The 20,929-nt window shown below is 41.3% G+C and overlaps 1 protein-coding gene across 4 annotated transcripts in view; it reads right to left on the reverse strand.

Moving 5' to 3' along the window:
* Positions 1 to 20,929, reverse strand: part of SNX10 (sorting nexin 10) — a 63,027-nt gene that overhangs the window by 9,382 nt on the left and 32,716 nt on the right. For 3 of the 4 annotated variants that reach the window (XM_031455082.2, XM_064487492.1, XM_010995397.3), the window contains exons 2-4: positions 17,742 to 17,788; positions 3,636 to 3,722; positions 517 to 617 (exon numbers count right to left, since the gene is read on the reverse strand). In XM_031455082.2, coding sequence (XP_031310942.1) covers positions 517 to 617; positions 3,636 to 3,722; positions 17,742 to 17,765 — 212 coding nt within the window. In that variant the 5' untranslated portion in view covers positions 17,766 to 17,788. The other variant, XM_064487493.1, reaches the window with a different exon arrangement.

Here is a 20,929-nt window from a genome sequence, read left to right on the forward strand (position 1 = left end):
GCAAATTACATATGTTAATTATGACACAACTATTATACAGTTATATATACTATATGGTTATATAATAAGGGTATGAGGATATCAGTTAACTCAAAGAAAAACATTTTAAAGCATTTTTGAGGTCTTTCATAGTCAATGCTCATAAATGTATGTATAATTCAAGTGACAAATTTTGAATTCAGATGCAGTAGCCAAAAAACTAACTAAAGCTAGATACTACAAAATCCTTCATATTTTATATATCTTAACACACGTCAATTTTTTCATGGAACTATAGCTGATTTACAATATTGTGTTAGTTTCAGGTGTACTGCAAAATGACTCAGTTATATGGGTGTGTGTATATTCTTTTTCAGATTCTTTTCCATTATAGGTTATTCCAAGATATTGAATATAGTTCTCATGCTGTACGGTACATCCTTTTTGTTTATCTATTTCATATATAGTAGTGTGTCAAAATTTTAAATATTGAATATAATAATAAAGTCTCCTCAATACACTCTTTAAATCACTTACACCAGCAAAGCATTGCTTTGGAGTCTCTGCCTCAGCCACACAAATTCCCTGTATCTTCTTCGTACACAGGATGTTTTCATTGTAAAACACATGCTATTGGTCTGTTTAAAGAAAATGAAAAATATAAGCCTCACTTGAAGAAAAAAATGCTTTTCTTATATCTATAACTCACCATATGCCCCAATATCCATTTAAAGTAGGATTTTAAAAACCAACAATACATTTGCATTGATGTCAGACTCAAGTCTTGCATATAACCCATCAATCACTTTTAAACACGAGAACAGCATTTCCTTTCTCTACCAGAGGTGCAAAGGAGTGTGATCGAGTGAAAAGAGGCGTGCGGTGCCCAGCACAAGCATGTGCGTGGGGGACCCAAATTCCAGTCCTGCCTCTGCTATAGGGCAAGTCACTTAAACCCCAGTTGCCTGAATGGTAAAATGGGGTTTGTACCTTCCTATTTCACAGGGCGGTTGTCTGGACTCACAATAAGCAGGTAGCAAATGTCATCTATTAATATTACTATCAGTTAGTAGACGTTGGTTTCCTTCCAGCTACCCTAAGGCAGACTTGGAAAAGCCACCCTCAGAGTCCCTACCTGAAGCAAAACATCGATGCTTCTCCTTTGAGTAAACACAAGGCTGGTAAATATGTGTGTTTCTCCTTTGGGTAAAACAACAGACTGGCAAGTATTTGTCTATCAGTTTTGTAAGAAGATCTCTATTCTGCATAAGTTCTATTTCATCATCTTTACACTGCCAAATGAGAACAGTTTTTTGCCTCCAAGACACAGATTATTTCAAAACCTGTATTATTATTCTACCCCTTAACACACACCCAGCAGTTGTTTTCCTTGGGAAATGTCAGTGATCATGTGCATTCGTTCTTAACTATTCCCAGGAAATGTATGGCATGTTTCCTGGTATTCCTGAACTTTATAAAAATGCAAAAAAGCCTCAGGATGCAGAGGGTTAAGAGACTTGCCCCCAAAGTAGTTACTGACCTAAATCCCATCACTGACGATACGGCAGCGCAACACGCTGGATGGAGTTTGTGCAAAATAACGTTCTGTGTGGGTTTCAAAACACACCAGGGCCTCCCTCTAATGTAACCCTTGGGGACTCAGACAGCAGGCCGCTGAAACACTAGAATTTTTCCCCTAACAAGGCCTGGGCAGGCCTCCTTTCAGTGCGCCCTCCCCAGAGAGGACCAGGCCACGGCAGGGACTGCTGCCACCTCAGGTACAGCCAGGTCTAGTTAACTCCCTTCCATTTCTCTGCTCAGCATCACTGGATGCCAATAACTGGCATCTGGTACCCACACCAGACGAGGATATATCTTATCTAAGTCTTTCATTTGCAGGACAAGCTCAGGAGAGTATATACTAAGGACAACCTACCTCTCAAGTCCATTTGGTTAAAACTCCAAGTAAATGCGAAGACTTCAGAGTCGCCTAGCATCATTTCCCTCGAGGGTAATTTAAATGAGTTAAACCCCAGCCTCCCTACCTGCAAAGCCCTACGAGTATACATGTACACGGGGCTGACGAGAACTCTGCCGGCTCCCCGGCCAGTCCTAACCGTGCAGCAGGTTGAAGCCTCCTTGGGATCAAATGACATGGCGATCACTACTTGAAATTCTTCGAAATCTTTTGGCTTGTTTCTGCTACCTATCAAGCCCAGATTTATTCATTGTCAATTTATTAGCACTTCAGAGCACCGCCAAATAATATTTGTGGAACCCATCATTTCTGGGTCTAGATGGACACTTCTGAATTCACATCATATTATTTATGTAGGAGAGAAGGCTCTAGACTTCCATTAACTCCCTGAGGATAATTCAATGTCATATCTCCTCTAAAATGTACCATCACCCACACATTTTTTAAGAGGAAGTTAAAAGGCAACTAAAGAATTTCATTTCATTTTCAAATGCTTAGTCTTACACACCCATGTTATAATTTTCCACACAGAATGTACATCTGGTGTGACCTTATGAGTAAAACCAAAACAAAATCGAAATACAAGGCATATCCCTGTACAATACAATCATCACAAAAGCAGTTCTGAGTTTTTACTTTATTTTCTAAGTTGGGGAACTTTGGAAGGAGAGAAAAAAAAAGAGAGAAATTTGTGGGTGGTATATGGGTGACCAATATACCAATTTAGCTATTAACAATGGGAAGCTTAAAGGATGGTTAAACTCTGTCCCATTTGTGCTATATATATGGTCACAGATAAAATCTGAGCCCATTTCTATGCCCTCAAGTCTGGACTAAATCAGACAGAAGAAGTGACGATCTTCATGATCAAAGGTCAATAAACTATATGCAGCCCTTGGGCCAAATACCATTCACCACTTGTCTTTATAAGCACATTTTTATCGGGACACAATTATGCTCATTCATTTATGTGCTGTTATGGCTGTTTGCGCCCTATAACAGCAGAACTGAGTAGCTTTGAGTCCTTATGGCCCACAAAGCTGAAGACATTGACTATCTGGCCCTTTTCAGGAGACGATTGCTGACTCTTACTCAAAATAATTAAAGGAGGCCACACACCACATGACACTGTTCAAGAGACTATAATACAGTATTATTTCCAAATAAAATAAGTAATTTTTAGTTATTTACTTATCTTAATTACTCAGAATCTAGGCTAAGGTAAAATAATCGCACAGAGCCATTTCCTACTTTCTTGTTCTAAGTAAAAAACATGGCACATCTCTTTTTCCAGAGAACTCTATATCCTCTCAAAACTTAAGATTCATCAGGTAATACAGTGTCCAGAAATATGCTACAACAGATCATAAAGAAATATCATTAATGAGCTATAAAAACTGTGAATTTTAGATGTATTCACATCTTCATATATGAAGGCAATAAACATTAAAACATTAATATTAACAAGGGTACAATAAGGAATTCAAATAAGTTAATTTTTCAACTTAGGAATCATCGTACTACTTCATTAAGATACAAGCATTAGTTGTAATCATTCAAATTCAGTCCTGTGAATTGGAAAATTATTTATAAATTTCAATTATATCATAGTATCTCACCAAATGTATGCTACCTAAAAATGACTGTGACTTCTCTGGACTATTGACGGCATACTTACATGAATACAGATCTCATAGTCAATATAAGAATGCCAGAAGTCCTCCTTCTGAATCCGAGGATCTCGAACCCAGACACTTACAAATTCCTGTAAGGGCATCGCAAACAGAGAAACGTGTTTCAGAACTGCATGCAGCTGGAAGAAGCTGAAAGAAATGAAGGGGCTGGAATAAAACTGAAATTAGCTTTAATGGTTGCAATCTTTTAAAAAAACAAGAAGTAAAGTTAATGAATCAGGCACCACAGGAAGTCCAAAAAACACTGTTGCCAGAAATGGAATTTTTAGAATAACGCAAAACTGAGCTGGGTGTGCTTTGGGACAGTTTTACAGGTTATGTGAAGACAATGAGAAAGGATACTCTAAAACTATTTTAATTTTGTTTTAATGTTTTTATTTTTTAATTTTTATTTCTCTTTTCTTTTGGGGGAGGTAATCAGGTTTGTTTGTATATTTGTTTGCTTGTTTAATGGAGGTCCCGGGGGTTGACCCAGGACCTCATGCATGCCAAGCCTGCGCTCTACCACTGAGCTATACCCTCCCCCCTGATTTTTAATTTTTAAGCATGAAAAATAGGCTCACATTTTTCATCAAGTTTTAACAGCGATTATTTCTTACTTTCTTCAACTCTCTGAATTAAAACTTCAGTCCTGCCTGTTAAACCACTTGCTAGAACACAAATAAGAGAGAGTGGCAAAGGTTATGTGAAAAGCAAGCCGTGAGCGCTGGAAATGACTTTGTGCACCCCAGCCTTCTGAGAAGCAGCAGCACTAACTTAGGAACAGAAAGATGAGCACCTTTGACACACTTCTATTTTTTAAATCTACTTTCCCATATACTAAATCGTTTCATCGTCATAACAATTTCATGCGATAGCTAAAAGTTAGAGAAGTTTAAAAAAATACAAAGTAGATCATTTTGTTCCCTTTTAAAGATAATAAGAATAGGAAATACGGAGTAAAGTTTAAAATATACTATTTTTTAAAAAGTGCTCTTTACTGAATTAGCTTAGTTTTAAAATATGAAAACAGGTACAACAAAAAAGTGTTAGGTTTGGCACAATAAACTATATTTATTTAGTTAGTTATTTTTTAATTGAAGTACAGTCAGTTATAATGTGTCCATTTCTGGTGCACAGCACAATGTCCCAGCCATTCATATACATATATATATTCGTTTTCATGTTCTTTTTCATTAAAGGTTATTACAAGATATTGAACGTAGTTCCCTGTGGCACAATAAACTTTAAAAGTATCATTTACTCACTTGGTGATTATAAATTTGCTAATTGAATTTCATTTTTAAATATTTTAACTCTTTCTTTAAAAAAAAAACAAAAAAACGGCTTCGGGGCTGAAATTTGAGGCCTTCCCGATTTGCTGAGGCACATCTGAGAAGTGGGCCATCAACGCTCTAGAGCAGAAGAGGAAGAAAGATCATGGGGGTTTCTGGACAGAGCATCTCCATTCTGTTATGCAGATAATCAAATGAGAATTTTCAGGACAGAGGATTAAGAGAAAAGGAGAAAAAGAGTCCACATTCCCTTAAATAGCTTTTGCCACCTATCAAGTCTCAACTTCTAAAGCAACGCCTTGCTCTTGCGTCGACGACCTCTGCCCAAAGCTCGACCTCCGTTTACAGACAGGGATTGTGAGTTAATATTCCCATAAGTCTTATTTTAACATCTTTTCATTATGTGTTTTTAAAGTCATTTGGAAGACAGAGAGATCATAAAAACAAGACACAATATAGCAATGCTCTAAACATTTTGGCCATTATTTCTTAAAAGCGCTTTCTACATTTCAAGCAGGACTATAAAAACAATTGTTCAAGCGAAACAATTGTTCAAGTGAAGTATATCGTTAAGAGCCCCTCATTACATACAGTGTGATGGGGTCAGGATAACTAGATCCTGCCCAGATGTGGAAATGAAACAGAACCCAGGCACCCTGTATGTGTGTGTTGTGTGTGTGTGTGTGTGTGTGTGTGTGTGTGTGTGTGTGTGTGTGTGTGTGTGACTCATTTTGCTGGAGTGCTTCTCGGATACCCATAGGTCTTAGTAGGAATGAATCAAGTATCAATGAATCAATGAACTTAAGGACAAACACCAGAGGCAATGGTAGACCACCCCTACCCTCCAAATGCCCCCACCCATTCAGGGCTGCATTCTGACCTTCATGGGCCCTTTCCTCCACAAAAGAATATTAAAAATCACACTTTACAACTGCCCTGGCATAAAGATGAATATATTATTATATAGTAAAGTCTTTTCTTTGACCTAAAGGTTCATTTCATTCTTCTGATTTTGCAAGAAATTCAAACATTTTCATGGGCCCCTAAAAGCAGTCTGGGTGCTGGGCACGGAGCCACATGGAGAAGTTGGCCCCAGGTCCTACACTCTGAGCAGGGCAGGATGCTGACAATAGCTGACAAGGTTATCTTGTCCTCTACAAGCAGGACCAAGGGAGAAGGCTCCTAGTCATCAGGTCACATGGAAGCCACGCTCCCTCACAAGGTGCCAGCAGCTCCATTTTTCCACTGGAGAGGCAGACCACAAGGAAATTAAATATTTCCAACAGCTCCATGTTCCACATAACAGGAGAAGACATGCACCTGTTACTGAAATGGGCCTTCACACAGGTTAAACAAAATGAAAAGACAAAGAAATCCATTTGTCAATTCGCTACAAACTTGTCATTCCAAAAAAAAAAAAAAAGGTTTCTGAACTAAAACTATAAAATTCAGAGTTACTACAGCGTCACAGACCCCTTGACCACTCAACATACTATTAATTGGCGAGGGGAGGATAAAGCTCAGTGGTAGAGCACATGCTTAGCATGCATAAGGTCCTAGGTTCAATACCCAGTCCCTCCATTAAAAAAATAAATAAAAATAAACCTCATTTCCTCCTCCCAAAATTAAAAAAAATAAGTAAATAAGTAGATTTTTAAAACATACTATTAATTTATTAATTGCTGATGGTAGAAATGACAAATAGTTCTCAAAAAAAAAAATTAGAGCTTTTTATCTCCCTACTTGTTTGCTATTGCCCAAGAATTAACACATAAACTTTGAGTAACATGTTCCTTTTTGGGGAAGAAGTACTGGATTTATGGCCACAAGACAAGGGGTAAATTCTGAGTCACCTACTTCCTAAATTATGAACTTACTCACTGAGCCTCTGTTTCTACATCTGTAAAATAGGAATGATGCCCATCCAACCTATCTCAGCTGTTCGTTAGCAGGATCAAATTATAAACTACCTGTGAAAGCACCGGGAAATTTGTCATTAAGTGCTATAAGAATGTAAAGCATTATTACATAGAGGGGAAAATGCTTATATATCCAAAGCATGGAGGCCTTCCCATAGGCGTTGGCCATAAGCAATTCATAAATGCTAAATCAGTTGTATATCTTTTTTAAGCATAATTTATTCATTTAAGAACCCAGTAGCAAACATTCTACAGTGTAATTTTTCAGCAAAAATTGAAGCAAAGTGACCTCAAGATTTCATAGAACTTGCTCAGAGCAGGCCCCTCACATTATCTGTAAAAGGAATGGACAGCATAATGACAAATTAAAGGATCTATCTTCCTCATCTCAATGGGTCGAGTTCTCAGATTCTACCATTATTATTATTACTCATTACAGCTAATCATTATGTAGGGAAGGGCATATTCAATACATACTCTAAAGACATGCTGGAAAAAATTTTTTTCTAAGAACACAGCTGTGCATTTTAAATGCACACTCAAAATTAACTACGGTGCTAAGGCTCCAAGTATTTTTTTCAATCCTGAAAATCTTTGATTTGATTGGAGTGCTAAATGCTGAATTCTTCCTTCTTGTTCCCGTCAACACTGCAGCAGCCCTGGGAGCCATCCGGCTGTAGTTCTCGCCCTGTCACGATTCCAGGGTGACCTCATCCAAACATGGGGTTTCAAGCGCTCAGTATGAGCTGATGACTCTCTCTCTATCCCCTAGACATCTCTCCACACATCCAGCCTCCTGCTAGACAGCTCACTTGGAAGTCCAATAAGCACACAGAGTCCACACCCTTCCCACATCATCCTGCTGCCCAGCTCGTCCCTGACAACCCTAGCCAGAAACTCAGAGTCCCCGGGCTTCTATCTCTGGCTCACTGACCAAGTCTTCCAGATTCACCCTCCTGTGAACCACCTACAACTCCATTCTCTCTGCTAGCACTCTGACTCAAGGACTGCTTGCCCAACCTCAAAACAAGGTCTGCTAATTGATCCCTGGGCCTGCATCCAATTCACCCCCTACACTAAAACAAGAATGGTTCCAAAGCACACATGTGATGATGTCATTTTCCTGCTGAAAATCCTACAAAACCTGCCCCATAACCTTCAAGATCAAGTTCAAGCTTCTGAGGCAGCACAATACAGCCTTCTATGATTTTCACTCTGCTTATCTCCAAAGGCCAAGCTCAGGTCCCCATACGCAACATGCCATTTCTCACCTCCACGCCTCTGAACACGCTGTTCTCTCAGCCTGGACTGCTGTCTCCACCCCCACCTTCCGCTTTTTCCTTCATCGTGGTCATCGTCTTCCTTCTTTCAGTTTCTGCTCACTGTAATCCATTTTCAAAGTGCAAATCAGTCTCTAGAAATCGTTCTGGAATTCCTCTGGAAATTTTCAGATTCACCCAGTCTGATTACTTTGACTCTCCTCCAAGCCCCTACTGCCTCTGGGCAGGCCTTACCGGACTATAACTACATGTCGGCCTCCTCTCCCAGATGCTAAGCTCCTATAGGGTAACTTAGGCTGTCGGTACAACTTGAGTGCCTGAAACAAACAATGCATTCCATTAATATCATTTAATCAATAAATGAATGCCTACAGGAATAAATAAACTGCCTTCAGGGGAAAATAAAAAAAAAACAAGATCAAACTTCAATTGAAATAAAAACCTCACCAACTTGGGTTCTTGGACCCCATGAATTAATGATGTAATTTAGCAGCTGGTCTAAAGTTTATCTTCATTTAACAAACCCCTTCTTCTAAGGATGTGCCAATTAACAGCACATGGCCACAAGAGCAGCGTTAAAGATCTGTGAGAACCAACTGTTTCCAAGCACCCTAAAGAACGCCAGAAGCACCTATTTACATAGAAACAATTGAAAATCATTCTGATTGTGCCAATAACTTGAGCCCCCTAAGACTTGTACCAGACAACAATTTGTTTGCCTAGTTGGAGTTAAAATACGTCCTTGAAAGTAATAAAAGTACATTTGTTTTAAAATATTCTATAATTCAGATGGGCCTCCCCTCCCCCACTCTGCAATTAGTAGGAATTAGGGAAGTTTCAGGATACTTCCAGCTACGAATAGCACACCCAGGAAGCCAAGGTTCACCTACAATCTCTTAATTAGACGCATCCCTCATGAAGCTGCCTGCCATGCTTCAAAGGAATGTTGACAGTCTGTCAGCCACAAAGGACAGCTCCAAGTTCCATACCTAGAATCATATGGATTTCCTATGAAAATTGCTTCAGTAGCAGCAGTTAGTCAATTTAATAACCTTATTAAACACTTTAATGACTTCTTGGGCCTAATGACTATGCCTAGCATGAAGGAAGAAGCCAGGCAGAGTAGAATTAAAAATTTAAGCTAACTGATCCCTACTGTTCTCCATGTGAAAACAGGCTTCTGAAAAAAGAGAGACTGCTACACTCTTTGAAATATCTAATTCCTGTTTTGTCTTATAATAATCACTCTTTGATTTCAATGTACCCTATTCCCTCCCCGACCCCATCCCAGGTTCAGCCTTGAACTATTCACCCAGCTACCCTGTCTTTTTTAACTTAGCCCTGATATAAGACGAAATTAACAATAAAAGTAACCGTACTGTACGAAGCACACACAGGCGGCCAGGCATGGTGGTAAGTGTTTTACACGTTCTCCTTTCATCTTTACAACAATCCTAAGAGGTCAGCAAGATTATCATCCCATTTTACAGATGAAAATAAGGCTTCTAAAGCTTAAGCAACTGACCCAAAGTCAAATGGCCAATAGGCTGAGCTAGGTTTCAAAATCTGGCCTGCCTTGCTCCAAAGCCTGTGCTCTCAAACATGTTCTATCTGGTGGTTCTTTTAGCAATCATAAATCTCCAATTTCACCGTTCAATGAATTATTTTGGAGAGAAAAAAAATGACCTTCTTTGTTATTAGCTAAAATTTCAGTTCAAACAACATGCTCTCCTAAAACTCTGTCCCACCAGCCTCTCAAAGGCCTTGTCTTCTTTTTTATATTTCTAGCACCAAGCACAGTATTGGCGCTCATTTGTAAGTGCTAATGTTTGAGAATTAATTAACCAATTTATTGTTTTGAAGAAGATTCAAAAACAAAGGATATACAGGTTCTGTATGCAGAAAATTATAAGGTGCTATTGAAAGAAATCAAAGAAGTATCTACTTCTTTGCGTAAATCTAAATACGTTTATTCTCTACTGTGTTCTTGTATTGGAAGACTCAACATAGTAAAGAGATAAATTCTCCCCAAATTAATCTATAGGTTTAAAGCAATTCCCATAAAAATCTCATCAAGATTTTTTTTGAAGACATAGATGAGCTTATTCTAAAATGTACATGGAAAGTGAAAGGCCCTAGAATGGTCAGAATAGTTGTGAAAGAGAAGAAAGGAGAAGGACTCCTTCCTGATGTCAAAGCTTCTTACTGTAATCAACATAGTGTGGTACTGGTGGAGGTGGGCAGATCAATGGACCAGAATAGAAAATCCAGAAATAGACGTCTACAAATATGTCCCACTGATTTTTTTAGGGAAGGAGGTAATTAGGTTTATTTTTTTTTCCAGATAAAATATTATAGGTTTATTTAAAACTAAATTCTTAATTCTATTTATTTATTTTTTAAGTGGAGGTACTGGGGATTGAACCCAGGACCCTGTGCATGCTAGGCAGGTATTCTACCACTGAGCTATCCCCTCCTCCTATCCAACCAATTTTTGACAAGGGTGTAAAAACAATTCAATAGAGGAGGGATAGCCTTTCCAACAAGTGATTCTGGAGCACTGGACATCCACAGGCCAAAAGATGAACCTTGACCTGAACCTTGCCCTTTATCCAAAAATTAACTCAAAATGGACCATAGATTTAGATGGAAATATAAAACCATAAAACTTTAAGAAAAAAAAAAGAAAACTTTCAACCTATGATTAGACAAAGAGTTCTTAGACTTGACATCAAAAAGACAACGCATATAAGGAAAGAGATAAATGAGGCCTCACTGAAACGAGAAACGTATGCTGGGCAAAAGATCCTGTGAAGAAGCTGAAACGATAAATTACAGGCAGAAGAAAATATCTGCAAATCACTCATCCCTCAAAGGACTTGCAGCTAGAATATATAAAGAACTCTCAAAACTCAACAGTTAAAGAAAAGAACAAAACCACCAATTAGCAAATAGGCAAAACACATGAAGAGGCATTTCACCAAGGAGGACATACAGATGGCAGACAAGCACAGGAAAAGATGTTCAACATCACTAGCCGTTAGGGAAATGCAAATTCGCATCACAATGAGATGTTCCCCCTTAACTACCCCAGTTTCTAGCGGTATTCTTACTATTTTTTATTTTAGCCATCTTGATAGGTGTATTTTTAAAAGCTTCCACTGTAATCTAGCTTTAACCCTTACAGCACAATAAATAACTCTGTGCCATTAAAATATTTACTCAGATTACAAAAAGAGGAGTAGAGACAAAAGCTAATAAAGCAGATTCTCGAGCTGTTAGTTTTTCATAGCCTGGATGAGAATTTCCTATCACAAAAATGAAAACTGGTTTCATTTCGTGCTTACTTTCTCAGGACTTTCTTTTTTTTCCTATTCCAAAGTATATACAGTTTTACATGCTTATGTATTTGAACTGGAGTTTAATTCATTCAATTAAAATGCACTGAGTCCTGACTCGGTGCTAGGCACTGTTCTGCACAAGTAATGACAACAGGATTTAACCAATGCCTCATTCACCAGGCTTCCACACAGGACTCCCACGTAACTATCTTAAAACTAAAACTGAGCCCATTTTACACATGCTACATTCTGTATAAATAACAAGCTTGAAAGGCAGAAGGAATGTATCAAGTAACCTTCCTTTATTTCCTGATAATAGTTATGACAAGTAACCTAAAAGACATACTACAGGGGATGTCACTTGCTGCTTTATAGCTCAGAGTGTGTTTAAATGCCTTGCTCTGGCAATTTTGAATCATGATTTTTAAGAGAGCTCTTATTACTTCAGGATAAATAACTGTGGATGAGCATCAACTAGACCTGCCTTTTACATAACTTATAATAGTTCATGATGTTGTAAATTTCTTTACACAAGGACTGCCCAGAATTAAGGAGAGTTACCCTTTTGTATCTCATAATACATTAGGAAAACTGCAGTGGAAAAAGCAACAAGAAATAATTGCCAGCCCGTGTTAAACTACACCTAGAGGACACGATCAGCAAAATCCAGGATGCAAAAACCTCCATGGGTCAAAAGATGCAGTTTCTTCAACAAATAAATTGCACAAGGGGAAAAAGGGCAGAATAAGAGATTTTAAGCAATATATTAACCAAATACAATGCATAGTTTTTATTTGGATCATGCTTAGAACAACCAAGTATATACTTTTTTCAACATAACCAGGGAAACTTGAACACTGGCTGAATATTTGATGGTATGAGGAATTAATGTTAATTATTTAAGGTGTGATCATGTGGTTTGCTTCTAAGAAGGGTCATTTGCTAGAAGTGCATACTGAAATATCTATAGATGAAATTATGCCAGGTCTAAAATTTGTTTCAAATTACTCACTGTTTGGTAGCAGGAGGAAATGGGTGGAGGTGGGGAGATGGCTTGGTGGTGAATTAATAATGTGTTAACTGTGAACCCTTAGGAATAGAAGAGTTCATCACATCATTCTCTCTACTTTGTGTAACTTTAAAATGTATAATGGAAAGTTAAAACTAGAAAAAGTAAAAGAAAAGAAGGAAAGGAGGAAGGGAAGAAGAGGGGGAGGCCATCTCCAGGGGACTGCTTTACGAAAAGAGACACGTGTGGCACTTGAAAGTGAAAGTAAGTCACAAACATGGACCTAAACGCGTTACCCGTGAGTTCATTGTGTACTGACACCATTAATGTAATGGTATCCTAACACTTATTTACCTTTAGAAAACAAGAATTTTTTCATTATTATAAAAATAAAACATGTATGTGGTTAAAGAAAGAGAGAGAGAATTTCAAATACAGACGAGTACACCATGAAAATGAAGTCTTCCTCCTACTGGACCCTCCTGGACTCCCAGTTTCTTGTCCACCTATCCAGGACTTTTATATATTTTTAATGTTATGTACATAATTAGCAAATATATGTATGTATGTGTGTGTATATATATAATTTTTAAGGTAAATGAGAGCATATAAATACTATAAATACTGTTTCATACATTGGTTTATTCATCGCACAATCTTTTAGAAATCTTTATATGTGAGCATATATAATTCAATGTTATTTGTTTATTTTAGAACAGTTTTAGATATACAGAAAAATTGTTCAAAGATAGTAGAGAATTTCCCATACCCAGTTTTCCCTATTATGACATCACATCACATAGGCAGGGAGGGAAGGAGGAAGGAACAACAATGAATTGAGTTTTGGGGAGTGGAAATCTGTCTGGTCTGGTCTTGTCACTTCCCTTCAAAGTCCCCAGCACCACAGGACACCAGGTGGAGGCCTGGCTTCTGGGATGTTCTTTAATGACATTCAATGGTTCCAGTTCAGTTGGTTTCCAATCAGAAAATCAGAATCGAAACCATGCTTTCCAAGAGCAAGCCCAAAACGTTACCATCAGTCAGCATAAGCGTATCTCCAACACGTAAATGTTAAGCTTAGAGCCAACACATCCTTCTATTCCTCCCTGCAGGGCCCTGCGCAGGAGGGACCTCACAGTGCCTGGAACCTTCCCGGACCCACTGGGTCTGCTCCACTCAGGGTATCCCCTGCCATGGAGCTGATGAATTTACAGTCACTAGGATGTCAATAACCGGTCCATTGCCATTATATCCAATATGAAGTACGTACATTTTGAAAGAGAAAAAACTCATACCCAAGAGATATGAATTTTTAAAGGTAGAATTCAGCCATCATGATCCAGGAGAGCTGGGGAGACAGACAGACAAGACAGACACACAGACACACACACACACACGAGGTTTCAGCCCACCCTTCCAGTCACATCACCCATGTAGGACCACCCCACTCATACCAAGTGAGCCCTGGGCAGAGGAACAAACCCAGTGCCTTGGAGGGGCTAGAATGTCAGACTGCATGAAACTGCTTATTCACATATCACATAAGATGAGCTCAACATGGCTGCACCCAAAGGTCCTTAGTAATATAGAAAAATCAGTGTTCATTCTGGACATTCAAATAGAAAAAGAACAAAAATGCCTGACTCCAACAAAAGACACTGTCCTGAACCGTGTCTCCTGTCACAGCCACCTGACTTTCCATTAGGATTGGGGGTTCTGTCTCATTAAACAGAAGAGTTGATTCAGTTGGGTCCATCTAATTATTCTTATTAAAATATGTAACCATAATATTTTAATTGTAAATTAAAGTTGCATGCATGAATGACTCTGAATTCATTTTAATTTTACAATGGCCCAATGCCAAGGCCTTTTTATGGAGAAGATCCATCAGCTCGGATACTGCTCTCCTGGGAATTCAAACCAATGCACAAATGGAACATGTTTAACTAACAAGGGAGCCTCTCCCAGCCTGTTCTCCTCTCTCTAGATTTATTGCAGCAATAAAGCTATTTTAACAAGAGAGATTGCAATTGATTCCCCAACACCCCCTCCTCCAAATCTTTTTCAAAAAATTAATAATTTACCAAACTTCTAGGCTGGCACTACCAGTTAGGTGGAAACAAGATGTCAGTCTTGAGCCGTTTGCGTCTTGAACAAGGATGGTAGTAACTAGGTCTCAATTCATGTGCCAATCTCGTGGTTAATTAGGAATGTCTCCTGGGGGCACCAAGTGCAAAGTGCTTACACGCACACACTACTCCGCCTTGGTCTAGATTCTAGGACCATCAGTGATACTGCATTCAACCCTTACATACGCAGTTAGGTGGGACCTGAATTATTTGCCACTAAACAACCGCCAGCCACTAAGATATTTAAAGTCTCGATCAAAACCTCCTCCCCTTCTAACTGGCAGTGACTACAGGGTGCTGTTGGGGTAGGTGGTGAGATAAAAATACCTTGATAATTGAGGCTTTAGAAAAGCCTTGCGTTCACTTCTAAGCTGAGGGCTGAAAGATAAGGAGGAGTTAGCCAGTCAACAGGGTGCGAGGGCTGCGGGAGAGAGATTATTCCAGGCAGTGGGAAAAACATCTGTGAGAGCCCAGGCGTCCGGAGCGCACAGGGCATTCAAGTCTCCGAAATAAGGAATGAGCAGGGCTCAGGGTGGAGGAAGGGGCAGAAGGTGAGCCTGGGGAAAGAAGCAGGTCAGATCATACAATGCTGTAGAAAGCACATTTAGGACCTTGGACTTTGTTCTGACAGCAATGTGTTAGAAGCCAGGAAATCATACTGGCCGATACTGATATGTGAGTTTGAACTGACATGTGATGAACAGTAGTACATTACAGCACAACCAGAATCTCACCTTGCTATCCTTATTTCTTGCTGACAGAGGCCAAAGTGAATTTCTGAGCATTATGGACTTCTTTTTCTTTTCAGTTGAGGGACTTTCCAGTTTAAAATTCCTTAATGTTATAATATTAGTATGTAATTATTTATAATAAAGGACTTTTGCAAGGTCAATAAAATGCCTTTTTTATTGAAGTATTATTGATTTACAGTGTGGTGTTAGTTTCTGGTGTACAACATAGTGATTCAGTTATACATATATATTCCTTCCATATTCTGTTTCATTATAGGTTATTACAAGCTATTGACTACAGTTCACTGTAATAAAATGCTTTCTTTATGTAGTCGGTTAAAATTTGTGTCTAGTTTTTATTAACTGAAATGAACTGAAAATAAAAATCAAGTGATTAAACCAGCCAAGCCAAAAAAAAACCTTCTTCTAATTGGAAAAAAATCTTTGTTGCTTTCACTGGTAGCTTTTCACTCCCAAGAGAACAATTTTTAAAATGTGCCTTTGGAATAGTTGTATGTAATTTGTGCGACCCTGCTCCCTTGGTACTGCCTGCCCAGGGCTCAGGCCGACACAGGTGTGTAGTGAAGGACTGAACTTACCCAAAAGGAGAGCTGGTCTCTGCCCTCGGCCACTGGGAGGCGATCTCTCAGCCCCTGGAGTGTCCTGCCTGGTGGGAGTACCTCTGTTTGCCTGGGCTTTGGCCACCGAATAGTCTCACAATGTGAATATGGTGGAAGCTTAGGGCCACACTGGAGACTAAAGGTATTAGCCTGAGCCAGAAGGAGTGGAGACTAAAGATCAGCCCTGCAGGCAGTATGAGCCCCAATAAAACTGGACACCAGACACTGTGGGCATTGACTTCATAAGGAGAGGGTAACCAGTAGCTCCGCATTTGGACCCCTCCCCAATTCTGTCCTCTGAGTCTCTTCCTCTGGCTGATTCTAATTCGTATAATTTCCCTGTAATAAACCATACCCGTGAGTATAATTGTTCTCAGTGAGTTCTGTGAGTCCTTCCTGTGAATAATCAAAACTGAGGACAGTCTGGGGAACCCCCAAACTTGAAACTGGTGTCAGAAGCGAGGGAAGCCGTGCAGGGACCTTCAGTCTGGCCAGCTTCTCAGAGGAGGTGATTCCTGAAGAAAGCAGCTTGAGGCCAGAGAGGCTTAGTACAGGGACGGGAAGCAGCACCCCTGACCTTGGTATTGTGTGGGGCTCCCTCTGTGGGGGACAGGCGGGGGGCTGACCTGACAGGGGCACAAGGTACATTCTGGGGTGCAGGGAACATCCACACCTTGAGCCGAGTGTTGTTTACACAGGCGTATTCATAAGTGAAAATCTTCTGAGCTGTACACATAAGATTAGGGCCTTTTATGCATTTTACTGCACATGTGTTACACTCAATTTTTAGAAGTTAAAGAACAAACAAACAGAAATACTGCCTTTGAAAATGGGGGAGCGCAGCCTGGAATTAAAGAGTGGAAGCAGGCTGGACTATAAGGACAGCTTGAACCCAAACGGGGCTAAAAGAAATGGTGAGAGTTGTAGCAAAGAAGTTTCTGGAAGGATTCTCTGAATGGATTGGTTAGTGCTTTACACTTGGGCAAGGTGAACAAAGGCCCATGTGGCCGTGTGACTGCGTCTGTCACTATGTGTGTCTGCATGCATGACGGGTGTGTGCATGTATGACCGTCTGTGTGTGTGTGTGTGTGTACGCACGCACACTCCCCACAAAGGCCCACATGCCACTGTTGAGCTTCGTTCAGCTCCCCGAGTAACGACGTGTGTGGCACAGTAAGCAGGGTAGACAAACGGGTACTTCTGAGGAGGCTGCTTCAGCGCAAGGCTGGTGTGGTGGTCAGGCCACCATCCTCCCAGTCAGAAGGCACCTCAGGAAGCTGGGGCAGGAAGCCAGGGAGGCCAGGCTGGGTTCGAGAAGGGGCAGCCTTCCTTGAATTACCCAGCCCAGAGATCCAAGAGGACACAAGCAGGGCAAAGCTGAAACAAGCAGCAGACAGCCTGGCAGCCAGCATCACTGGGTGGTACCATTGGTGGGGGATGAGTCAAGAGAGCAGAAAACCAAGTCAGCAGCCAGAGGGAGCCTGTTCAGGGCAAAGGGGGGGGGGGGGGGCAGAGCCTGGGAGAATTCTGACTCATGGAAAAAGATACTTTCACAAGCAGTGGGTGGGAGTGAGCAGAGAGACAGCTCAGTCATTGGAAGCAAGGAATAAGGACCAGGGAGGCACCGATGCCGGGGCTGGGACCAGCGGGTGCTGGAGGGCCGCGGCTTTGTTCTTCCATTAGTCCCCTTCTCTGACTCCTCTACAAATTCATGTTAGAGAATGAAGACTGACCTGCAGCGAGTCAAAGGGCATGGATTATTTATTTTTGGACTTCTGATGCCATACCTCTTTCTGCTGTTCCGGAAACATCTTCAACAGAGAACACGATCAACCTGAAAAATAAGACACATCACTCGGTGACTTGGAACCTCCATACAGGAGCAGATACGCCTCTCCAGCTTCCCACCCAAATCCCCTCTGAGAGCCTGCCCTCCCACCGTCTCAAGAGAGTGTACCTCCACTCCTCCCCGACCCGGCCCCTGTTGACCAGACTAAGGTGAACATCGGCCCACCTGGGGATTGGGAGTTTGGGACATGGCAAAGCCAAGGCAGCTGGGTGATGACAGGCCCTCAAACTGAAGGCCAGGCAGAGTCAGGCTAGAATTGGAGCCTTGGGGAAATCAGATGAGGCTGGAGACATGGGGGAGTGGAGGGGCCATGAGGGCCTAAGGGGCTGCTGGCTGGCAGTGAGATGGAAGGAATGGAAAAGGTGCCCAGAGGCCCACCACTGAGAACGGCTCTTCTACCAGGAGCTGACACTTTCAAGGAACAGGTCCCCGCTGTGACATTTAAACTGCTCCAGAGTCTAGATAATAGATGGTGTGGCCTCAAGAGGGATGAAGGTCAGGACCTTGATTCTGACCCTCAAGTCAGTACAGTTGATTCCAGGCCCTCCATGTCCCTCAGATTGTCTATTGTTCTTTAAACCCCATTTATTACCAAAGCTTGTTGGAGTTAACACTTACTCCCCGCCAAAAAAAAAAAAAAAGAAAAAATTTAACCCCCCTGACTACATGCATGCAAATGTGTCTTCCTATGGAAATGAGGCTTTGGCTGCATAGTCGCGATTTGCCTGTTTTTTGATAATATAATCTGACCCATTTTCCAGATACTTATTATCATCCACAAGTATTTCCTCAGTCTCTACTGACGTCTCTGCCACCTGTAAGGAGTACTAGGAAGCAAGAACCCCAGCTCCAGCCTCCAGTCCCATGTGGCACCGGGGAGGAGCTAACCAAGAGCAGAGCAGACAGAGGAAAGCAGTCCCGCAGGAGGAGAGGGAACCATGAGCAGCAGGTGGGGCTTCCAAGGGGAAGGAAGTTCCTTTCACCTGCAGGGGAATTTCAGTGTCCACGGAAAGAAGAGGAAGAGGTGTGAGGATGGCCTACACAGAGGATGCAGACAAAGCATGATGGGCAGTCAAGAGATGGTGACGAGGCCAGTGCAGCTGAGGGCAAGGGTTCAGGGAGGGTGGGAGGCCACCAAAAAGCCATGTCTGTATCCTAACCTCTGGAACCTGTGAATGCGGTCTTATCTGAAAAAGGGGTCTTCGCCGGTGGGTGGGCCCTAAATCCAGTGATAAGTGTCCTTATAAGAGACAGAAGAGATCAACCACACACAGAGGAGGCCATGTGAAGACAGAGGCAAAGGCTGGAAGGATGCAGTCACAAGCCAAGGACACCTGGAGTCACCAGAAGCTGGAAGAGGCCAGGCAGGATTCTGTCCTAGAGTCTCCAGAGGGAGTCCAGTCCTGCCAACACCTTGACTTCAAATTTCTGGCTTTAGGAATCGTGAGAGAGTAAATTTCTGTTGTTCTAAGCCATCAAGTTTGTGGTCATTTCTTACGGCAGCCACAAAACACTACCTAATTCAGAGAAGCTCTGTGGGGATTAGATCAGAAAGATGGGTTGGGGTGGTAATTGGCAGGGGGAATTCATTCGTTCATTCATTCATTCACTATTTGTGTGCCATGTGCCAGACTAGGACTGGGACTTACAATGGAGGGTAGAACAGACTCGGAGCTTATGAGATGACTTCATTATTATATGTAATACATAATATTATAACTTCACAATTATAATGTGGAAAGGAAAGGAAAGGACAGCCTCTTAGAAGAATGGAGAGACTAAAGAAGGAGGCGGGGCGATGTCAGCTGGGAAGGCTTTACTGAGAAAGTGGCATTTGAGCTGAGGCCTGAGGTGGTGAGAGTCAGCCAGGAAGGCAACAGGACAACGGCATTCTAAGCAGAGGGACAGGCATGTGCAAAGGGGTGTGGGCTGGAAGAGTTCAGGGTACTGAAGGGATTCCTGTATTGGCTACAAGCTAGGCCATGGGTTGCACCCGTCTCGGGATCTGGCCGTGTTCCCTACACACAGCCAACACACTGATCAGGTGGGTCCTCGACCCCCCTGCCTCCACCCTTTCCAGATCCCCCTACTAACTCCCACTCCTCTTCCACGATCCTGCTCAGAAATCACTTCCCTCCTCCTGTCCCAGGTTTTTGCCACCATCACACAACGTGTTATGCAAATTACCTGCTGGCACTAGCCTCACCTGCATCATCACATTTGTACATTCTCTGTCTCCCCCAACTAACTGAACTTCTCCAGCAGAGCACAGTTGTGTTTCCTCGTCACTTTACAGGTAAGAAGACAGAAGGTCAGGGAGATTAAGTGGCCCAAGGTCACACAGCGAAGAAGAGAGCTCAGGTCCAGTTTTAACTTAAGCCGACCGGTCTGCTTCTCAACACTGGTCTTCCCACTAACTGAAGGTGCCTCCATGACTGGCTGACAAACTTTGGGTCTTAATTCTCCCCAAAGGGCTTTTACTTCCCTCCCACCAGGCAGAAGGACTCTGCAATTCTCACAAGGTGTTGGTCACCCTGAGATGCTAGAGACCAAGTCAAATTGTCAAAGTAGGGAGCTGAAAACTTTAAACAGTTCCAAAACATCACAGAGAACACAGGGTCAAACTTTAATAATTTAAAACTCGAGAGCTGGATGGGGGTGAATTTGAAGAGGGGAAAGCGTTCATTGTTCACTCCATCCACTTCCATACTGTTTGAATTTTTCCAGTGAACACAAATTTATTTTACACTTTTGGAAGTTACAATTGTTTAAAAATTAACACAATTCTATCAGAAGTTTTAAAAAAAGAAATGATAGACCCCAAATGGAGACACCTGTGCTAAAACCAAGACTTAATCCCTAACCTAATTATAGTTACAACCTTCCCCAGGAATGTAGTCCCAGCCAGTCAGTGTGGAATTTTCTAGTCAGCACCAGTGAGGTCATTCTATCCACCCCTCAAAGGAAGATACGGCAATCTATCATATGACCCCATCTGTCCCCCACAGGTATGTTACCTAGGCCAGAAATTTTTTTTTTTTTTTTTTTTGCTGTGACTTTCTTGTTTTGCCTTTGAAACCTTCTCCCTTTCTGCAGCCCTTTGGAGCTCCCCTCTACCTGTTAGAG

Source organism: Camelus dromedarius, chromosome 7 (assembly GCF_036321535.1).
Source record: "Camelus dromedarius isolate mCamDro1 chromosome 7, mCamDro1.pat, whole genome shotgun sequence".
NCBI lineage: Eukaryota > Metazoa > Chordata > Mammalia > Artiodactyla > Camelidae > Camelus > Camelus dromedarius.